General features: G+C 40.5%; 1 protein-coding gene across 1 annotated transcript in view; it reads left to right on the forward strand.

Annotated features, from left to right (window-relative positions):
- LOC149445616 (mucin-5AC-like) overlaps positions 1-22,347 on the forward strand; it is a 156,850-nt gene that overhangs the window by 53,177 nt on the left and 81,326 nt on the right. Inside the window, exons 11-14 of the mRNA XM_089653502.1 lie at positions 11,161-11,299; positions 15,395-15,505; positions 16,674-16,743; positions 20,051-20,188. Of these exons, the coding sequence (XP_089509628.1) occupies positions 11,161-11,299; positions 15,395-15,505; positions 16,674-16,743; positions 20,051-20,188 (458 nt within the window). The remainder of the gene's footprint in view (positions 1-11,160; positions 11,300-15,394; positions 15,506-16,673; positions 16,744-20,050; positions 20,189-22,347) is intronic.

The raw sequence follows: 22,347 nt of genomic DNA on the forward strand, positions 1-22,347 counted from the left end.
AATGAGTGAGGTGAGGGGCGAAATAATGTGTATTGTTGGTCCACAGTGTGGAGAGCATGCCAAGCCTCAAACAGAGCATATTTTCTGGATATTTGGCAGAAAGTTTATGAGCCTCTCAAAGTTCGAGGCTGCAAGGCACAATCATCCATCAGGTAACGATCAAGAACATTAGAGTTGGGTAAATTAAAATTGCCTCCAATAATTAAATGTTTGTGTGCGGCTCGAAATAAGCGTGCATAAACCCAGGAGAGAAAGTGTGACTGATTGACATTAGGGCATAGAGAGTGCAAAAAGTGACAGGACGGGTTTTCCAGCTACCTTGTAGAATAACAAAGTGGCCCCGTGAAACCAAGTAAGAATCAGAGCATGTGAAAGGGGAGCCAGCCTTAACAAGAATGGCCACACCTACTTGTTTATGCATATCTGAGGCTTGGTATATTGCAGGAAGTTTCTGAATGCAAATACGAAGAAGCTCTATTTGACCAGATGAGTCTCCTGGACAAGAATAATATCTGTGCCAGACTGTCTAAACTCCCTAAGTGCCAGATGCCATTTACGATTAGATTTCAGGCCAATAACGTTCAAAGATAGGACCTTAGCCATGATAATGTATATAGATGAACACCCGCCAACAGAGGAGCTGTATCACAGAAGAAGTAGCAGTGCAGCAGTCCAGAAAAAAAAAAAACAGAAAGTAAAAAGAAAGATGTTAACAATGAGAAATGCCAACAAATTAATCATGTAGATACCACAGTGGCATTAATTCTCATGAATATACAGTACATATATACAGTAACCTTAAACCATCAATGTTCCTAAATTTCTTCTATACCAAAAACAAAGGGCAAGAGGGCATAAAAAAAAAATGATAAGGAGGAACTATCAAACAACAGGAAGTTATTTAATCCAAGAAGCATAAAGGGGGGGGGGGACCTTCCTACCATAATTCACAAATGCATCAGGATCCAAAACAAGAGTGATATATTGTTAGTATGTGATAAAAAAAATAGTGACCAACTCAAAGTAGACACAATGCCTATGAAAGACTTATATAGAGTATATAGCAGAGTGTTCAAGTCAAGGCAGCAGCCCAACATAGGGACTATCAAGAGCAGTGCATGCCTTAATAGATCATAAAGCATACATTCACATTAAGTTCATCCAACTTTATGTCTAGAACTTTTGCAGTGAGAATCAATAGTTGGGGAAACTTTTTTACAAACTGCAGTGGAGGAGGTGCTAAGAAGAGATCCCATTCAGGCAACAGAAATCTAGAAGATGTCATAGAATGTGAGAGTGTCTTTGGGAAAATGTAAGACAGCTGTATTGCCCTGGCATTTTGCTGTAAAGCTGAAGGGGAAGCCCCAGCGGCAAGTGATGTCTGTTTCTTGTAAGGTAAGTAGTAATGGCTGAAAGAATCGAGATACAGCTGTACAGTGGTTTCTCCAAATAACACTCTACGAGTGGTGGTGTGGGCCTTCTTCATGATGTCTTCCTTCTGGACATATAAATGGACTTGGCAGATGACATCTCTTTGGTTTGGATTGAGGTGCTTTAGGACGCAGAGCACGATGGGCTCTGCCCATCTCTTAACAGTGGGAAGATGGCTCACCAAGTAAATCATTAAACAGTGTTTGCAAGATAAGTTTTCTTTTACAATGAATTTTATTGTAAGATAGATAACATCAGAGAAACAGTCAGAAACAGAAGTATTGACCAACAGAAATAAAACGTACAAGTTTTCTGATGAATAATACAGGGAATGTACTGATATATAGACAAGGAAACAAACTTAGTACACAAGCACAATATATGAAGAGGGAAAATAAAACAATAAATTGCAAAAATGGTAGACAATTAGAGACCAATGAGTTAGTAAACTAACAGAAAAGATTATCACAAAATCCGCATACAGAAGGTAGGAAAGATGGAACACGGAGCCTCGGTGAATACATATTGGTACTCTAAACTCAGGACTCCCGAGGAAGTCCAACAGGTAGATATAGTATTGTTGGTACGGTACTTAAAACAAAAATTACAATCTGCACAAATATCATGAAAACAGACTGAGCAGAAAAGAAAAAGAGAAGAATGAAGATGAAAAAGACAAAAGTCAAAGAAAGAGCTCCAGAGGATCGTGACAGAAGAAGAAAAAAAAAACATTCTTATATCGACAAAAGGGTTTGGTCAAATCTCGACAGTTGGGCTATATCAAGCCAGGGATGCCAGGTCTGCAGAAACTTTATGTGGGTGTCTAACAGTATAGCCATCAGTTTCTCATTAACCATTATAAAATTCATCCGATTTTTGACTGCTTCGAAGCTGAGGAGGGGGGTCTTCCAAGCCCTCACGATAGTCAGTTTGGTAGCCATGAATAGATGCGATGCCAGCTGCCTCTCAGTACGAAGTAGGCCCGCTAATGGTTTAAATAATAGCGCCTCATACGGGTTGGGCTTAATGTTTGTGTGAAACATAGTGCGGAGAAGGGCATAAACCCTGATCCACAGTCTGCAAACCTTGGGGCAAGTCCACCAAATATGGGCCATGGTGCCTATTTGTTGACAACCCCGAAAGCAAGTCGGGGAGTATGCGGGGATAAAATGAGACAGAAGGGCAGGCGTGTAATACCATCTATAAGAACCTTATTTCTAGAATAATAACATTCCTTGAACATTTAGATAATGCTTGGGTCATGATCTGCCAGTCTTGCTGATCCAGAGTTCCCCCAAGTTCCAACTGCCAATGCTGATGATAAGAATGGGGCGTTCTATAAGAAATAATTGCGGAGCAGACAAGGCAGATTAAGCCCGGAGCATGGGGTCTATGTCTACATTGACTTTCAAAAGGGGTCAACCTGTAGAGTCCGGAATGTGCCTGTATTAATGTATTGATAAAGTGGCGGAGTTGAAGGTAGCCAAAGTGCTCCTGCAATGGGATATCATAAGAGGAACGCAAAGTCTCAGAGGTGAGTATCCGAGAGGGAGAGAGCAAAGAATGTATGTCGTGGAAGCCATGGGCTAGCCACTATGCAAACTGTCCGGAATTGTCATGACCCAGGGGAAATAATGGATTTTGGAGCAAATGTAGCAAAGGCAGATGGGCGGAAATGAGACCAGCGGAATATTTAATAGAATCCCAAAGTCAAAGCGTAAGCATCAATGTCGGACTGAGAAATGAAGGGCAATGAATAGGGGCAAGCCACAGCAAAGAAGAGAGTGGTATCGTGTGGGAGTCCATCAGGTCTACAGTAGCCCACAAGGGAATATTGCGGGATGAGTGAAGATGGGCTAAGGGAGCAATATTAGCCACTAAATAGTAAGCCTGAAGATTCAGGACAGATAACCCTCCTTCAGTCTTGCGGGCAAATAAAATATGTTTGTTAATTCTGGGTCAAGTGGAGCCCCAAATAAAAGACAGAAGTTTCCACTGATGAATACGCAGTATATGTGAGGGAACGGGAACTGGTAGAACTCAAAACACAGACAATAATTTGGGGAGATAAGTCATGCGAAACGCATTGATTCTACAGAACCATGAAAGCGGAAATACGGCAAGGCCAAGAGCTATTGAAAGGGGAACGAATGTTTCAGAGTCGCCAACACCGACGGTGAAAGGGTAACCAACATGGCCTTAGATTTGGCAGGGTCGACATGAAGGCCTGAGAGAGCAGCAAAGGAATCCAAAACCACGAGTAGGTTTGGTAGAGTAACCCCTGGATTCGTAACTGACAACAATATATTGTCAGCAAACAGGGATAACTTATGCTGAGAACCGGCTACATCCATTCCTTTAATATCAGGATGCATATGAATGATTTCTTTCAAGGGTTCTAAAGCCAAAATAAATAGTATGGGGGAAAGTGGGCAACCCTGTCAAGTTCCCCTGCCGATCAGGAACGTTGGGGACTCAAAACCGTAATATTTGAGTTTTGCTTGGGGGAACGTATATAATGAAGAAATGAAATGCAAGAACGAAGGACCGAAACCAAAATGGTGAAGCACCGAGATGAGGTAAAGCCTGGACAAAGTGTCAAAAACCTTGTTAATGTCCAGGGATAAGAGCATCATATCTACAGTCAGGTCCATAAATATTGGGACATCGACACAATTCTAACATTTTTGGCTCTATACACCACCACAATGGATTTGAAATGAAACCAACAAGATGTGCTTTAACTGCAGACTGTCAGCTTTAATTTGATGGTATTTACATCCAAATCAGGTGAACGGTGTAGGAATTACAACAGTTTGCATGTGTGCTTCCCACTTATTAAGGGACCAAAAGTAATGGGACAGAATAATAATCATAAATCAAACTTTCACTTTTTAATACTTAGTTGCAAATCCTTTGCAGCCAATTACAGCCTGAAGTCTGGAACGCATAGACATCACCAGACGCTGGGTTTCATCCCTGGTGATGCTCTGCCAGGCCTCTACTGCAACTGTCTTCAGTTCCTGCTTGTACTTGGGGCATTTTCCCTTCAGTTTTGTCTTCAGCAAGTGAAATGCATGCTCAGTCGGATTCAGGTCAGGTGACTGACTTGGCCATTGCATAACATTCCACTTCTTTCCCTTAAAAAACTCTTTGGTTGCTTTTGCAGTATGCTTAGGGTGATTGTCCATCTGCACTGTGAAGCGGCGTCCAATGAGTTGTGAAGCATTTGGCTGAATATGAGCAGATAATATTGCCCGAAACACTTCAGAATTCATCCTGCTGCTTTTGCCAGCAGTCACATCATCAATAAATACAAGAGAACCAGTTCCATTGGCAGCCATACATGCCCACACCATGACACTACCACCACCATGCTTCACTGATGAGGTGGTATGCTTAGGATCATGAGCAGTTCCTTTCCTTCTCCATACTCTTCTCTTCCCATCACTCTGGTACAAGTTGATCTTGGTCTCATCTGTCCATAGGATGTTGTTCCAGAACTGTGAAGGCTTTTTTAGATGTCGTTTGGCAAACTCTAATCTGGCCTTCCTGTTTTTGAGGCTCACCAATGGTTTACATCTTGTGGTGAACCCTCTGTATTCACTCTGGTGAAGTCTTCTCTTGATTGTTGACTTTGACACACATACACCTACCTCCTGGAGAGTGTTCTTGATCTGGCCAACTGTTGTGAAGGGTGTTTTCTTCACCAGGAAAAGAATTCTTCAGTCATCCACCACAGTTGTTTTCCGTGGTCTTCCGGGTCTTTTGGTGTTGCTGAGCTCACCGGTGCGTTCCTTCTTTTTAAGAATGTTCCAAACAGTTGTTTTGGCCATGCCTAATGTTTTTGCAATCTCTCTGATGGGTTTGTTTTGTTTTTTCAGCCTAATGATGGCTTGCTTCACTGATAGTGACAGCTCTTTGGATCTCATCTTGAGAGTTGACAGCAACAGATTCCAAATGCAAATAGCACACTTGAAATGAACTCTGGACCTTTTATCTGCTCATTGTAATTGGGATAATGAGGGAATAACACATACCTGGCCATGAAACAGCTGAGAAGCCAATTGTCCCATTACTTTTGGTCCCTTAACAAGTGGGAGGCACATATGCAAACTGTTGTAATTCCTACACCATTCACCTGATTTGGATGTAAATACCCTCAAATTAAAGCTGACAGTCTGCAGTTAAAGCACATCTTGTTCGTTTCATTTCAAACCCATTGTGGTGGTGTATAGAGCCAACAATGTTAGAATTGTGTCGATGTCCCAATATTTATGGACCTGACTGTATTTTGCGAGTATGAGCCAGATGTTGTAACTGTAGAATGACATCCCCCGCTTGTCTATGGGGGACAAAACCCATTCTTAATGAGACGAGAAAGAAAAGAATTCAAACGAGTAGCTAACATTTTAGTTAGGATTTTCATGTCAATGTTGATAAGAGAAATTGGCCTGTAATTTACCCAAGAGGAATGGTCTCGATCAGGTGATGGGATCATAACCACGTTAGCAGTCAGAGAGTCGGTGGAAAAAGTCAAACCTCCCTTCACCGCATTGAACATAGAGGCGAGGTGAGGAGCAAGCACATCAACTAATTTCTTGTAATATAAAGCTGTGTATCCATCTGGGCCTGGGCGTTTACTCATCTTCAGATCCGCAATGCAATGCAAGACTTCAAATGTTTGAATATCACAGTCCATCAAATTTTTATGGGCCTGAGTCAAAGTAGGCAAAGACAGGTGGGATAAGAAATAAGAGATAGTCTGGGGATCAGCCTGTGTGGGGTCCGTATAAAGTTTAGCAAGGCGATGCCGGAATTCCTCCAACACCGCTACAGGATTACTAGTTAGAACATTATGACAAGTGCATAGAGAAATCGGCTTAGGGTGGTGCGTAAAGGAGAGCAGTCTACGTGCTAACATGGAATCTGGTTTGTTTGCTTTACTGTACCACTTCTGACGAGTCCAACGCAAGGAGCGCTCGGCATCATCTGTCAAGCAGAGGTCCAATTCCAGGCGGGCCTGATCTAATGACCTACGGTTCGAAGGGGCCGGTGCTTGCTTAAATTGAGCCGATGCAGAAGCTAGCTTTGATTCAAGCTGACGCTGTTTGTTGTCTCTCCCTCTTTTGCCTTGAAGCTACCTGAATAATATAGCCCCTAAGGACAGCCTTGTAAGCTACCCTAGCGTCACTGAAGAAGAGACAGAACCCGAGTTAAGCTGAAAATATTCTTGGGATTTGCATAGTAGTTCCACCTGAACCTCCTTCAGCGAAAGCAGGGAGTCATTCATACTCCAAGAGGAGTAGGATGGCTTACAGAGGAGAGATCGACAAACCACCAAAATGGGGTCATGATCAGACCACGGAACCATAAGAATAGAGATGGAACGCACAAGAGGGAGATGTTTACGTAATACAAAAGCATGGTCAATTCTAGAGTGGGAATGATGAGTGGTGAGAATAATAAGTATAGTCTTTGCCCCGGGGATGAAACTCGCGCCATAGATCTACCATGTCGTGGGTACGTAAAGTATGGGTAAAGGACTTAGCTGAAGTGGAAGGATTAGAGTCCTCTGGGGGGTACTTATCAAGGGAAGGATGTAATACTAAGTTGGAATCTCTCGCCACCAGGAGAGTACCCCATTGATGGACTGCCAGAAGGGAGCAAATATGTGATAAAAAGGGTCCAGGGTTGACACTAGGAGCATAATAGGTCAATATTGTGACATCTATATCCTGAATCGTGCCCTGTAATAAAAGATACCTGACACTTGGGTAGGCAATACGCTTCACATAAACAAATGGAGTTTTTCTGTGGAAATCAACAAGAACTCCCCTTTGTTTAGTAGGACCAGTAGCCTGAAAAACCTGAGGATAGCGTGCATCGAAGTATTTTGTGCTAGAGGTATTTGAGAAGTGAGTTTCCATGGCGAGAAACTTAAATATCTTTACCCGTTCTTGAGGGGAGTTTACTCCCTGAACATTCAAAGATAACCAGTTCAGCGACATGGCAATTGAAAAGGAAGAAAATCAACTCCGCCACGATCCCTGGGAACCCTGAAAAAAAATTGGTAAAAACACAAAAAACACATAACAAAAAAACATGAAAAAAAGAAAAAAGTGGAAAAGAAGGAAGAAGACAAGAAACCATCTGGTATACAAGCAATATACATTTGAAACAATAAGATTAGTACAAATATCGTAACAATCAACTGTCGGTGATAAACCCACAAAAAAGCTGAGTAGTGGGCAGGACACCAGTCCAGTCCACTCACCAGCTCGAAGGGAGACACAATAATCCACTGGAACCACTCGGTGTAGTTAAAACAGAGAAATACTTAGCAAACAACTTAGGCTAATAAACCCACTATCAAGTGATCTACGAGTGTCTAATAAGGCAATAGGAGCTACGGTCGGCTAGGAACTCAGCAAGATAAGTTTTAAGTCCTCCGGACCTTCATACTCAGGGAGGCCTCTAACTTGGCTATTGTTCCTGTGGCCTCTGTTATCTAGCTCCTCAACATGGCACTTCATATCGTGTAAAAGAAGGCAATGATCAGCCCCAGGCTGCTGCATCTGGTGAACAACCAATTTAGTTCCATTTCCACCCTCTCTGCAAGATGTTTAAAATCAGTTTGTAATGCCTGGATCTTTGTGTGGCAAGTAGATTTAACATCCTCAGTGAGTTGCCTGAAATCTTTGGTCAGAATGGCCTGAACATAAGACTGACAATAAAATCTGTAAAATCTTGAGGCACAGGGGTCAAGACTGGCTACATAGAGGTCTGAAATGGAGGATAAGTGAGAGTCTGGATTTCATCCAAGGCACTGGAGTGGAGGTCCAATAATGTAGCCAGGTGATGAGGGTCCTAAGGTTCGTACCAGGTATTAGGTGTGAGGGGGAGAGGGTAGCTATTGCAGGTCCCTGACCTGGTGATGCAGCAGAAGTAGAGGTAGACGTTGGTGGAACAGTGACACCTGGTGCACAGTGAGAAGAGCTGGATTCCTGCTATCTGGGTGTCTGATGTGGCTTAAGAGAGGCAGGTGCCAACATGGAGCATCGGGGGACATGCGTGTCAGCTGGAGGCTCAGTGACCACCATTGCCTCTATGGGAGCTGGGGAGAGTGGGATAAGAGGACCAGATAGCTCCAGAGAATGTAGAGAAGAAGCTAGTATATGCTCCCCTTCCCTCCCTGTCCCAGGGAGAATGATGAGAGACATGAGAGACATGAGACCGAGCAATGCAGAAGAGCTGAAGGCCACTGGTCTTCCATAACCCCTCAGCAGTGCCACAGGCTGATAGCTTTCATGCCACACCGCATTGAGGCAGTAATTACTGCAAAAGGGGCCCAAACCAAGTACTGAGTACATATGCATGCTTATACTTTTCAAAGGTCCAATGTTGTTCTATGTACAATCCTTGTTTTATTGATTGCATGTAATATTCTAATTTTCTGAGATTGTGGATTAGGGGTTTTCATGAGCTGTAAGCCATAATCATCACAATTATGACAAATCACGGCTTGAACTATCTTGCTTTGCATGTAAGGAGTCTATCTCATATATTAGTTTCACCTTTTAAGTTGCATTACTGAAAAAAAAGGAACTTTTGCACAATATTCTAATTTTTTGAGTTTCACCTGTATTTGTATCTTACTAAAGCTGGTTCACTCAGAATCTCATGCACTTCTGCATAGAAACCAATCAGCTTCCAGGTTTTATTGCTAAAGCTTAATTGAACAAGCTGAGGTTAGCAGCTGATTGGCTACCATGCAAAGGTGCACCAGATTCTGAGTGAATCAGCTTTAGTAAATAAACCCCAGTATCTCAGTGTCTAAGCAGTGTAGAAGGTCTGTTTTTTGACAGCAGCAGCTGTAATGGCTTCTTTATAACACATCAACTCTGTCAAAGTTGCTGGCAAATGCAAGTTAGAGAGTGACAGTGGGGAGAAGGACAGGACTTGCTACACACTCCCTGTGTTTAGCACGCCCAATGTTTACAATTGTAAAAGGCCAATTGTAGCTTAAGGACCCTTTCACACAGGGAGGAATCTGATTTGCTCAGCTGTCATCTGTCCACTGACCCCCTGCTGATCAGAGTGGGTGAATGACAGGTCCATTTCCCCTCAATTTATGCAGAGTGGACACAGAAAAAGCATGCTCTGTGCTATGGGTGGCTGGGTGTAAAAAGACAGGCTGTCTGTTTACACCCAACTGCCCTCTGATCTGCATGATGGCCGGGGATGGATTTTTTTTTAACAGACTGGATCAGATTGTAGGTAGGCGGGTGTAAGTGGACACAAGTCCATTTACACCCCCTGGCCCATAGGGATACATGCAACATCTGATCAGGTCCGCCTGAAAAACTGTCAGTAGGGCCTGATCAGATAGCTTGTGTGAAAGGGGCCTTATTTAATAACTTTCCAATGAAGTGGTGCTGCATAAAAAAAATTAAGTACTCATTTGTGTGTATTGTTGCAAACAATAAAAGGTCATGTACATGTAAAGCACATGCCACAAGGTCCCTGGTGCTCTGCAAAAAGATTTTTTCCAGGGCAGATTCTTAATATAAACATATGTTTATAGCACTTTCATTAATTTTGTTTACACTTTGATGTTGATCTAAATAATTGTTTTAGTTTTAAGGCTCCATTCACACATTACTTGTGTTGGTGCAATGTGTGCTATTCAGTCTGAATGAAACCCTAAAGCACCTTTCCTATGTATATACGTTGGAGTGCATTGCCAGAAATGGTACATGCACTACTCTTGGTGCATTGGCAGCCCATTCATTTGAGTAGTCTGCCTTAACAAAGCACGTTACCAGCAGAATAACAAAGGTAATTTTTGCTTTCTTTTCTGTTTGTATGTGTACATGGTAATAGCCATATATGCTTCACATCTTGCTTCCCATCTACTGTGCTTCACAGTCATTACGCTTTACTGCTCTTCTTAAAATGTGAGTCTCTAAGTCATATGACTTAACAACAAGATATTTTGAATGTGGGTAATGTCTTGCTAGCTGTTAAGTAGAGAAGTAGAAAAGGCTGCGCAAATTACTCAAAATATATGCTCTATTGAGAAAAAATGCTTTTTATTTTAGTTTTGTGTAGAGTGAAGAAGGGTAAGAATTTTTGTTAGGTTTTAATTGGTGTTTGTGCCTGTTTCCTTGCTGGTGAGAGTTACCCCTCTTTTTATACTGGGGACCACTGTTAACAAGACAAAAAGTGATAAAAAAAAATCCAAAATTTTACAGTCGTCACCAGAGGGTCTTTTAATGGAAACACCTGTTCTGATGACAACTGTCTAAGAGGAAAATTTATCTCACTTTGTAGAGAGCTCCTCTTTTTTCCTGTTGTGTCTCCTGGACAGAAAGCCAAGAGAAATCTCCCCAGTGGGACACAGAGAGCAGACAATAAAATAACAGGTATTTTAATCATTCCCTTTTCTATCCTAAACTTAAATATTATTTTTTGTCTATATATACAGTATTATTTAAATATCAAGTTGCCTTGCTTAGTGTTAGAATGTACACTGTACTAATGTTTCATTTCTCACTCCTATAAGGTCATGTTGGTGGGATCCACTCACCCAAAAAGATAATTCAGTATCCAAACTTTTATTTAAAGCACAGAGTAATCTACCTTAAGGTTCTGGTCTAAGTATTATCTGATAGAATTCTAACATGAAATCAAATGTCATAAAAAATTACCATTCATTTCTTGCAGCTTATGCTCTGGTGGTCACTGGAATTGTCAAGATTTTCCCTGTCCCAGTATCTGTTCTGTAGAAGGTGGATCACACATTACTACTTTTGATAAGACTCACTATACATTTAATGGAAGATGTACTTATGTGCTATCAAAGGTAAACTTGTCAAACTCAGTACATACAGCTATAACTTGACAAGAGCTAAAAAAAAATGCCCAGAGCAAGTGATCATCTGCCAGCTATCATTTCTTAGTAAGCTTCAAAAGAATTAACAGCTCTGATTTATTGCTATGGCATTTAATAATTTAAAGGATATGTTCACTTTTAACAAAAAATATTAAATGCACTTTTTTGCAGGTAAAAAAAATGTGCATTTATTATTTTTTGTTTGTGAAGCCTCTAAGCATTGCACCAACGATCAGCAGATCACTGGTGCTGTGCAGGTCTCCCCTGACTTGTCAGTATATCTACTTGCTTGTACATCTCATATGAGCATGCAGATACTACTGACAGGAAGGCTAAATTAACTACTACGGTGCTGTGGAGCACCGTGGTAGTTCATTGAAAACTATAAGCCAACAGCCGCAAAGCTTGCCAAGACTTAGTTTTCCTATTCATAGTATGCTATGGCCCCGCACAGCCACATCTTTTTTTAATTTGTCAGCTAGCGAGGGGGAAAAAGATCCCCCATTAGCTGTCACGGCAGGGAGCAGGGAGGAGAAGGGGCTGGTCTGATCGTAACATATTACATATTACACCCTGAATATGGGTGTTACAATTAATATGTTACGACAGGTGAACTCATCCTTTAATTGGCAACTTCACCTCTAGTTAAAGTGTTTGTTTCCCCAACAGTTCATATTTCTGATATGTGTATGTTGTTTCATGTACTTGTGATAAAAAGTATCCTGTTTCTTTCTATTTCTTCCTGTTGGTGAAATAGCTATTGATCCAGCCAGTCCCCCTGCTTTCCTATTGCAAACTGATCATGCTAGGCATAGAAGCTCATCCCTCCTAAAATAGTCAATTTTTTGGCTGTGCTGAGAGCACAGCCTGACTATTCTCCAATGGTCATACTTGTGTAGACACGTCCCTCTGAGCAACGCTTCACTGGGAAGAACAGTATATTGCTATTTCTCTGCCTCCTGGTGACAACCCCCCACACCTTGCAGTCTTCACCCTCACCTCTTATGGAACTGAGAACAGAAGTTATGTGATCATAAATAAAAAAGAAAAAAATTAATTTATATTATTTTTATATATATGCACACATGATTTGCCTTTCATTTCTATGTTATACTGAATAGGTTGTTTCACAAGGTGAGGAGTGAGATACAGTATAAAGCTTTCTCCTACAGTGTAAGGCGCATAGTAGAAAACTTCACTCCTGATCCAGAGATCCTTACTATACATCTCAGCCTAACACCACACTACCTTTGCAAGAAAAAGGTTCTGCAGCTACTGAGCATTCAAGCTATGGTCTCATTCATTTCCATGGCTGGACTATATTTATGGCTTCTCCAGCCATCCAGGGGAATATTGCCCCAGCCACAGGACTATATGAGACCACAGCTTCCATAAACAGTAGGCACAGGGCCAGACTGGGGCCTTTTTCGAAAAAGGCTATGTGGTACTTTACAGGGCCGAACAGTAACAACCTCGGAGGTGTGGCTGAATAAAAGTGTATTCCTACATGGGTTACGCCGAGGGAGAGAAAAGCATATTTAAAGGGCAACTTCACTAAAAGTAAATTATCCTTTAACATAAATCCTACCCCTACCTGGTTAAGACTTGTATTACATTTATCCCCTATGGCATCCTGTTACCTTGTACTCTCTGTCTGAAAAATGAGCAGCCAAAATATGACTTCTAGCTGCCCATATTCTGTAGAGTAGACATAAAGTCAATTTTGTTCTTTTTATTTGGGCAAAGTGGGCAAAGACTATATTGGTCAGGTTTTTATTGCATTGTGTGTACCCAGTGGCAATACTTCACCAACTTCATGCAGGAAGCAAGGACATTTCACCAACCATGTAAAAGATTGAAAAAAAAAATGCACAGAGGTTCTAACCCTTTCCTGTTCTACTAATTAAAGGATAACTGAACCTAAAAACAAAACTGTGATATATTACAGCATACCAGTCTCTTTGCAAATCAAAAATTAGCTCACCGTGCATCTGTAAATTACTAATCTCATCAACCCTGTTCTTGGAAGATAAACAGGGGAAGACATATTTAGAATCTGGCTTGGGTGGCATCAATGGCTCCCTCCATAGATACAGTGAACTCCCTAGGATAGCATGTGCAAAATTACCAGGTGAAAATAAAAGAAAATAAAGCCTTAAAGAGGAAATGTGGAGCCACCACATGTAAGTAGGGGGCCCCATGAAATGCCCCTGGTACCTTTTTTATAGGCTTTTTTGAGTGTGGGCAAGGAAATAGGGGCCCCATGATCCCCTATTGCCCAGGGGCCCCATGAGTTGTCAGTCAGCCCCCTGAATGTAAGGAGGTCTGGCACTCAGCAGGGGAAACAGACAGTTCACAATAATATAGGGAGAAGAGAGTCTCTACATGGGTATTCCAGGGCTATGATCCAGAGGCTGCTGCTGTATAGAGTTAGAAGAGATTCTGCAAACAAGCATAAGGATCTGAGTGTAGCACAATGGATTTATTTCTGACAAGCAACAAATTGCACACTTACAAAATAAGAAGTAAACACAAATGCTCATCAAAGAAAGACACTATCTGCTGTAGGTACCACCGTCCATGGCCGTTGCACGCTGGGAAACGTAGAAGGATCCTCGGTGGTGCTGCTGGCTTCCAGCACTTCCTGGATGATCCAGAGGCTCTCTGGGTGTCGGGCGTGATGTCAACACGTCAGGTATTTAGCAGTGGGCGTGGCACGCATTAGGAGCATGCATGCTCCTTCTTCAGGCCGTCTGTTTGGCTGTACCTACAGCTGATAGTGCCCCTCAAAAGGGATACAGACAACAATAAAAAAAAAAAAAAAATGTACATGAAAAAATATGAATCCTAGCCCAAAGTCTACAGGACCTTAAAATAGAACTTCATTCTCCCAATCAACATTGACTATTTTTAATCCTTATGCTGCTAACATTAGTAAAAACAGTAGACAGGAAAGTACTGTATAGGTTGTGGGGGTCTGCAGGTGGGGGGCTTATGAGAATCTGGAAGCCCCCAGATCCCCCCCATGTAAATGAGTATGGAGTACATAGTACCCTTACTCATTCACCAAAAAAGTGTCAAAAGTTGAAAAAAAACTCCACAGATTTTTTTTTGAGTCCTTTATTGACCCCCTCCCTCCCAAAAAAAAAAAAGTCCCCCTCAAGTAGATCCCAGGTCAGTCATGATAAACGTTGATCTGCATAAAAAAAAATCCTCACCGCTCAACACGGCTGATTCCTGTGTTCCATCGCTCACCAAATGATAGGTAAACATGGGGGTGGGATCACCCGGGCCAATGACATGAATGGTATTTTGCTTGTCAAACGTCTTGCAGCTTTGAGCTACAAAACCCTAATTTGGGAATGGGGACTAAGACTTCTGCAGAGGTGGCTGGAATCAGGATATTTCCAAGATGGGAAATATGCCAGTACTGTAGAGCACAGACATACTGAGGTACAAAACTAGAGTCATTAAAGGGCAGGCAGATCAGGAGTTAGGGAGAAGCTTAATCAGAAGTTAGGGGGACAAGCCAAGATCAGAAATAGATTAACAGGGCAGAAGCAAAATGGCAAGCAGAGCTGTGGTTGAACTAGGGTCAATGTCAGAGAGGCAGAGTATGAGCAGGTCCAGAGGCAAAAATATGGGGTCAAGCCCAAAGGTTATAGGTGATTATCTGTAGACCATCCAGCAACACTCATTCTAAGAGCTGATCCCTAAATAAGCCCTCTGACACCAATAACCACCCTGAAGCGTTTATGCTCATGTGAGTGCACTTATGAATGCAAATGCACACCCAGTTATGACTTTAAGTAAGATTGCACACCAGAACACACTTATGTGCATGTGCCCTACTCCTGCACATTTTGGCCAGCACAATCATCAGTTATCAGACAAGAGATCTTATCTGTGGGAGCCATTAAGAATTCCAGAAAAGTTGCCATTTTCTTGATTTGTATAGCCACAATAAAATAGCTCAAGTATGATGAAAAGTACACTTTACACCATGACTAATTTGCTGTAAATGTTAGCAGGAACAATCAATGTACGTTTTCTTCTGTTTTACAGCCTTGCCATAATGATTCTTTTCTAATAAGTGCTGAAATGAAAAAATGTGCCTTAAGTGACGCTGCCACTTGTTTAAGCCGTGTTTTCCTGTTTCTGTATAAAACATTATATGTAAGTAGACACACCTGCATCATTTAAGAATATGTAAACCCAACATTTCATATTCCTGATATGTGCCTGTTGTACCATTTACTTGTATGAAAACTTATGCTGTTCTCTCTGTATTCCTTCTGTTGTGTGAAATGCCTGGTGTTCCTGCCTGTCCCTCTGCTTTTCTGTTAAAAACTGACCACACTAAGCAGGAGAGCACATTGTGGTCAATTGTGTAGCTATGCTGGGAACTCAGCCTGCTCTCCTCTAATGATCAGACTTGTCCTGAAAGGCCCCAGACTTTCACTGGGAAGATCAATGTCCTACTGTTTCTCCTACTCTAGCTCCTATGCAGCTGACAAAAGATAGAATGTGATCCCTATTAAAAAGAGGAAAAAAAAGATATTGATCATTTTTTTTATATTTATACACAAAATGTTTTTCCTTTAATTTCTATTTTAAACTGAATGGGTATGTGTTACTAGGCGAGGGTTTAAAAATATGTATGCCCAACCACTAAAATCATATTTATGTTCTCTAACTTGTTAATGTAATTTCAAAAGTAAATCTTTAGCTTTCAGTAAATTTATGCCTGGTGATCTGGCCATGAATGGCCTTGTTCACGCATTTCTTGTTATAGGAACTGTCCCTGTCTTCAAGTTGTTCTCCTGTTTCATATCAGCATAAACCCCTTTCCGTTCTTTTTATTAATAGCCCTCCAGGATCTAACTCTGCCTGGGGACCCCTGCCTCCATATAAGCTATTTATTTTTAGCGTTTTTCAGATGTCTTCAGTCCAGTCCTCTTTGCCTTTTCTCTGACACTGTCAACCCTCAGTGACGCTCGAGGAGGTGATGACGTGATGATGTCAGTGCCATTCTTTGCACTGTTACACAAAGAGTGCAGAGAGCAATGGTGACATCCCATTAGGATGCGGGTCCATGATGCCCTGCACTCAAAGCATGTCCTCACCCTGCTGATAGCACCACAGAGGAAGTATAAATTGCAACCATAGCTGTTTTTTTTTTATTCAGTTGAGCACCATTGAAAAGCCTTTAATAGAAATGAGATTTCCTGCTATTATTGATACTTATGCCTGGTTACATGATTGTAGTAAAGCATTGTACAGTTAGAAAACATATTAAGTGAATTGTCATGATTCATGCTCAAATGTCCAACTTTTTTTTCAGGAATTTGAAATTAAATTTGACAACAATGATTTTCCTTCTATAACCTATGATAAGGATGCCATGGCTGAAGGTACAGTGACTAATCATTTTTGAGGTTTTTGTTTTTTTGCAATGCTGGTTGGTATAGAAGGCCCCTTTCACATGAAGGATCCAGCCAGGTCTGCCTATCAGTTCTTTAGGCGATCTGGTTGGATGATCCATTCACCCTTATGGATCACTGGGTGCAAACGGATTTGTGTGCATTTACACCCGCCTATTTCCGATCTGATCCAGTCCACTAAAAACAAATGTAATGGGATCTGCTCTCCTCTGTGTAGGTGGATCTGATTAGAGATGGTCTGGTGTAAACGGCCATTTACACTTATCCATCCCACAGGGGATCTGTGAGCAGATTCCTTGCTGATCGGAACAAAAGAGGCTTTAGCCCTGAATTAAGATTTGTTTTTAAACTGAAGTCAAAATAATGAATGCAATTCTGAAAAACAAGCTACAAAAACCATACACCTTAACCTTTAGTCTCGGTTCACACTTCTATGACCTGAAGTGCGACTTTGCCAGGCAACTTGAAGCAACTTTCAGGGAATGCCTGGGTAATCTTCCTGTAATTTCTAATCTAAATCACATCAATATAAATGAGGATCTGACTTGGAGGCGAGTTCTATTAATGTCTATGGGCACAAGTTGGATAGAAGTCACCTTGAAGTAGTACAGGGACCTTTTCTAAAGGCGGAGCGACTTCAGTAGTGCTAATTGAGACATCTCTTATTGACTAACATGGGATTTCACATGTCATGTGAGTTGGGATCTCACAAGTTGGATCCCAAGTCACAGCAGTGTGAATTGAGCCTTATGGTGTGCGTTTAATAAACTGAGATAAGCCGTTATCACAGCGTGTTGCCACTGTGCAGCAGTTTAATTAACTGCAATGAAGAGTGGGAATGTTGTTCCCCACTTCCCATTGCAGCACAGTGAGAAGCTGCCAGTGACACCAATAGAAATGACCAGTTTTATTAGATGTGATAGAAGCACCTGACTGGCCATTTATATTATCTCTCTCCCTCCATTCTTCTCCTCAGAGGTGGTGATAGAAAGGAGAGAAGAGGTAAATGACAAGGACATGAGGAGGAATTGTTATGTTTAGCAGTACAAGTAAAAGTTAGAGCAGGTTAAATAAACAGTAACAGTTTGGTCTGGTCTGGTAGCGCTCTTCTTCAGGTAGGAACACATCCTAGAGATTTTGTTTTTGTAATAAATGTTTAAATGCAGTAATCACATTTTTATTTATATAGATATATATATACAGTGCTCAGCATAAATGAATACACCCAAACAGATTTGTCAGAAAACCTTTACTTTCTTTTCAGAATAAACATTTTGTATGGGACACTATACTACAAAATACTCCCACAAATGCAGGCTATTGATTGTAAAACAGGATTTGTTAATCTGCACACACAAAAAAGTATTTTTTCTAACAAATTTATTCAAGGCCCTAATGAAAGTCTTAGCAGCAAAGCTAAATTTTAGACAACAAAATCCTAATTAACAAGAATGTAACTACAGGTGAGTCTAATTGTTCTTTAAACAGGTGTCCAGCAGACAGCTGATTATAAAAGGGTATTACATAACAAAGAAAACCCCTTCCCATTTCATGCTGTCAGCAATGGCATCTCATGAAAGAGAAATGTCACAAGGCCTGAGAAAGAAAATAATTTTTTTTACACAAGAAAGGTGAAGGCTACAAGAAGATCAGCAAAGCTTTATTATCAGTCAGAATACTGTAACAAAAGTGATACAAAATTTAAAAAAGATGGAACTGCAGCCATCTCACAGAGATGTCCAGGCCATTCACAGAAGTTAACACCTCGACAGGAGCGTCTTCTGATGAGAAGGGTTTAAGAAACTCACCATGCAAGTTTACTGCAGTTAGCTAAAGAAGTAGAAAGCCAAACTGGGATGGTTGTTTCCCATGACACAATATGGCGTACACTGCATAGGAATGGCATGCATGGGTGTCATCCACTAAGGGAGCCTCTCCTAAAGCCCATAGATAAAAAAAAACACCTAGAATTTGCCAGGGCCCATGCTGAAAAGGAAGACAACTACTGGGACTCTGTACTCTGGAGTGATGAGACCAAGATAAATGTTTTTGGAACTGATGGCTTCAAAACTGTATGGCGTTGCAAAGGTGCAAAGGTGAGGAGTACAAAGAAAAATGCATGGTGCCTACAGTAAAACATGGTGGTAGCAGTATGCTTCTGTGGGGCTGCATGATTTCTGCTGGTGTTGGGGAGCTGAGCTGCATTTCATTGATGGTATCATGAATTCACAGAAGACACAAGTTGAGCATCACTCTCCATCCAGCATCCAGGCTCTAAAAAAGAAGAATGGAAAAAGATAGATGTTGCAACATGTCATCAACTTGTTCATTCCATGCCTAGAAGACTTGGTGCTGTCCTTTCAAATAATGGAGGTCATACATAATACTAGATGTAGTAGTTTTTGTTGTGGGGTGTATTAATTTTTGCATCAACTAATTTGAGTAAAACTGAAGAATTTGTAATCTAAGTTATATTATTAACCTTACTTTCATGTAATGAGCTAAACAAATGTTCTATAAAACTTTTTTTCATAATTTTGGAAATGGTTCTTGTGTTCAATGAGATATTGATTAAAACCTTAGTTTTCAAAAGGGGGTATACTCATTTATGCTGAGCACTGTATATATATATATATATATATATATATATATATATACAGTATATATATATATATATATATATATATACATACATACGCATACTCTATGTTAATAAAGTTAATAAAAGATGTACAGTATGTGACAGGAACCATTCCTAAATACTGTATTTGTGTTTTATATATCAAGTGATTTTATGACACTTGTATTTATGGCTATACAAATACACTTGGTTACAACTGTCACTGGAATGTCTTGATGTAAATAAAGAAACAAGTATTTATGAATGGTCCCACAACCATAATCTTTTATTTACTTTTATTTTATTTTTATCAACATATACATCTCACAAGATCATGGGCACAAATCTCATTTCTTTATACTTTTACTCCACATTATGTCCATCCACAGTGTATTTCATTCAATCAGAGAAGAGAAGTTCAAATGTCAATAAACAGCCTTTCCTCTGAGAGTTGCATGCACAGAGAAGACCCACGATGTGTAAAAAGATTCTCTACATAAATATACACCTATGTTAAAAAACAAACAAACAAAAAACTAGAGACCAGAGAGATTATTCTGTACTTTTCTTTGCACAAATACACTTTTCTCTTTTTATTGGTAAAAGTAATTCCTCTGTAAAGATGAAGATGATTTATGCCTTTTTTTTCCCCTGCAGCCAATGTCAATGTTTGCTGGGCATCCTCATTCTACATGATTGTGTACACCAACATGGGCTTCTACTTGGAGGTGCAGCTCAAACCGATTATGCAGCTGTTTATTATTATTGACCCAGTCTACAAGGGGAAATTGTGTGGTAATCAATATTCCTTGCAGAAAATGTATACAAACTGTTATTTTAAGGGTTTATACATTAAAAAGATGAAAAATGTTGCCAAAATAACTTTAGAAAGGAACTTTTGTTTTGCCCATACAAGGCAAAGCAACAGGTTAGCTTAAAGTGAATCTGAACTCAAAAAGTGAGGATTTGATATCTTATAGGTAACATTTAGAAAGGTCAATTGAACCTAAACAGTTCCCTGAAAAATATGTACTTTTTATTTTGGATTCTTCCTGTAAAATAGCAATATACTTCTTAGTTAGGAATGAGGTTCAGTCCGAGCACAAGTTCATGTTCATTATACATGACAGTTAGTTTCCCACTGTCAATAGTTGTTAACCCCTTCAACAAAACAACTCAATGCCTAAGTAAAATTTTGCAACTTTGACATGTGTTAGTAAAACCGTATATATCATCACAACTACTTTGTGTATCCAGATAGATTATACCTTGTTTTTTTCAGGACACATTGGGATTTCATTTGGTGGTAAATTGATATCTTCTGATTTTTTTTCTTATTATCAAAGGCAAATTGGCCCAACATAGTAAATAACATTTTTTTTAAAAAATTTAGTTGTGTGTTTCTTGTTACTACTATAATCTACCACCAAAGAATAACCCCAAATAAATTGTTCTTTGTACCCATAGTACCCCAGAAACAATTGAGCACATTTTGCTTTTTTCTTTTTTTTTGTCCTACCTACTGACACTGATACTAATTTTAAAAAATAAAAACAAATCCTGACCTATGACCCTAGTCCTGACGTTTGACCCTGACCTCTGACCCAAACACTTACCCTGGCACTCACCAAGATCAAACCTTGCTCTGGGTATTTTTTTTTATTTTTTATTTTATTTTTTAATATTTATTTCTTTTTCTTTTTTTTTAACACACTGTTTTTTCTCTCTGTGAGGAGAGAGTTAGATACAATGTATCTCTCTCCTACATTTAGAAAGAAAGAAAACATGGGGCGGGCTTCACAGTGACTGATCACTGTGAGAGGCTATCACAGCAATCAGGTAATCTGTAATCAAGAGTTTCAGGTCCTGATCGTTAGAACGGGACTCGGGGCTCTCAGTGACACCCTGGTCTTTGTGCTGGGAGCAATGCGCATGGTGCATGCAGCCCCACAAAAAAAAGCCCAGTTTTGTAGGCAGCATATATGTGTGACGCTGGCATTAAGGGGTTAAGGATGTTGGTGGTACAGGCACTGCCAACTCCTTAACAACCACTGACATCACTGACCCCACAGGGAATACCCAACCATGTAAGTGAATGGGGCTGGTAACTTCAATGGTTGTTAAAGTGATTGTAAATCTCAGACATGAATGACGCATATCCCTCTATAGTGTGTGTGGTTGACTAATTTCAGAGCACTAAGTGCCATTTCTATCTGTTGCCTCAGTTCTCTTCATTCCTCTTATATCTGTATGAGTCACTTCTGACAGTTTTCCTGATACCAGGAGAAAAAAGGTGATGGGGAAGGAGGGGGGGAGCTCCAGTACACAGCCTCAGCTTTGTTCCTGTGTACTGTGTGAAGGAGGGTATGTTCCTTCCCTCCAATTAGCTCTCAGAACTTTTCTCACTGAGCTCTGCAGAGTATAACTTCAGCCCCCTGCCCCCTTCTTTCTGAAAGGTCAGGCAAGCTGTATAATTTCTGAACGTTGAACAAATGTAGAGAAGAGAAGACTTCAGATAAACAGGTACAACTTATGTAGGAGGATTTGTTTAATTTCTGTGTATCACCTAAGGCTGATCACTTCACTAGGTATATGTAAGAGTTTCGAACCACTTTAAGGATGTTGACGGATGCAGGCACCAATGAATTCTTAATAATGAGTTATATCACCAGCCCCATTGACATACATGGCTGGGAATCTCAACCATGTAAGCCAAGGGGCTGGATCCCAGTGACATCAGTGACCAAATTTTTGGACATGTCCATATATGGCCCATGATATCACCAGGAGACCCTGCCCCCTTGTATATTACAGTTGTCATCTGCAGGAATTCTATTTTGTGGGTCACAAATGATCTTGTGGAACGTGTTTCAGTCGCATTTTTATTTTTCTTTGGGTGGTTTCTCAGCTGTTGGGCATCATGATTGATGTGAATCATCAAAAAAGGGAAAAAG

Source organism: Staurois parvus, unplaced genomic scaffold (assembly GCF_062004578.1).
Source record: "Staurois parvus isolate SC_StPar_1 unplaced genomic scaffold, SC_StPar_1.0 ptg000715l, whole genome shotgun sequence".
NCBI lineage: Eukaryota > Metazoa > Chordata > Amphibia > Anura > Ranidae > Staurois > Staurois parvus.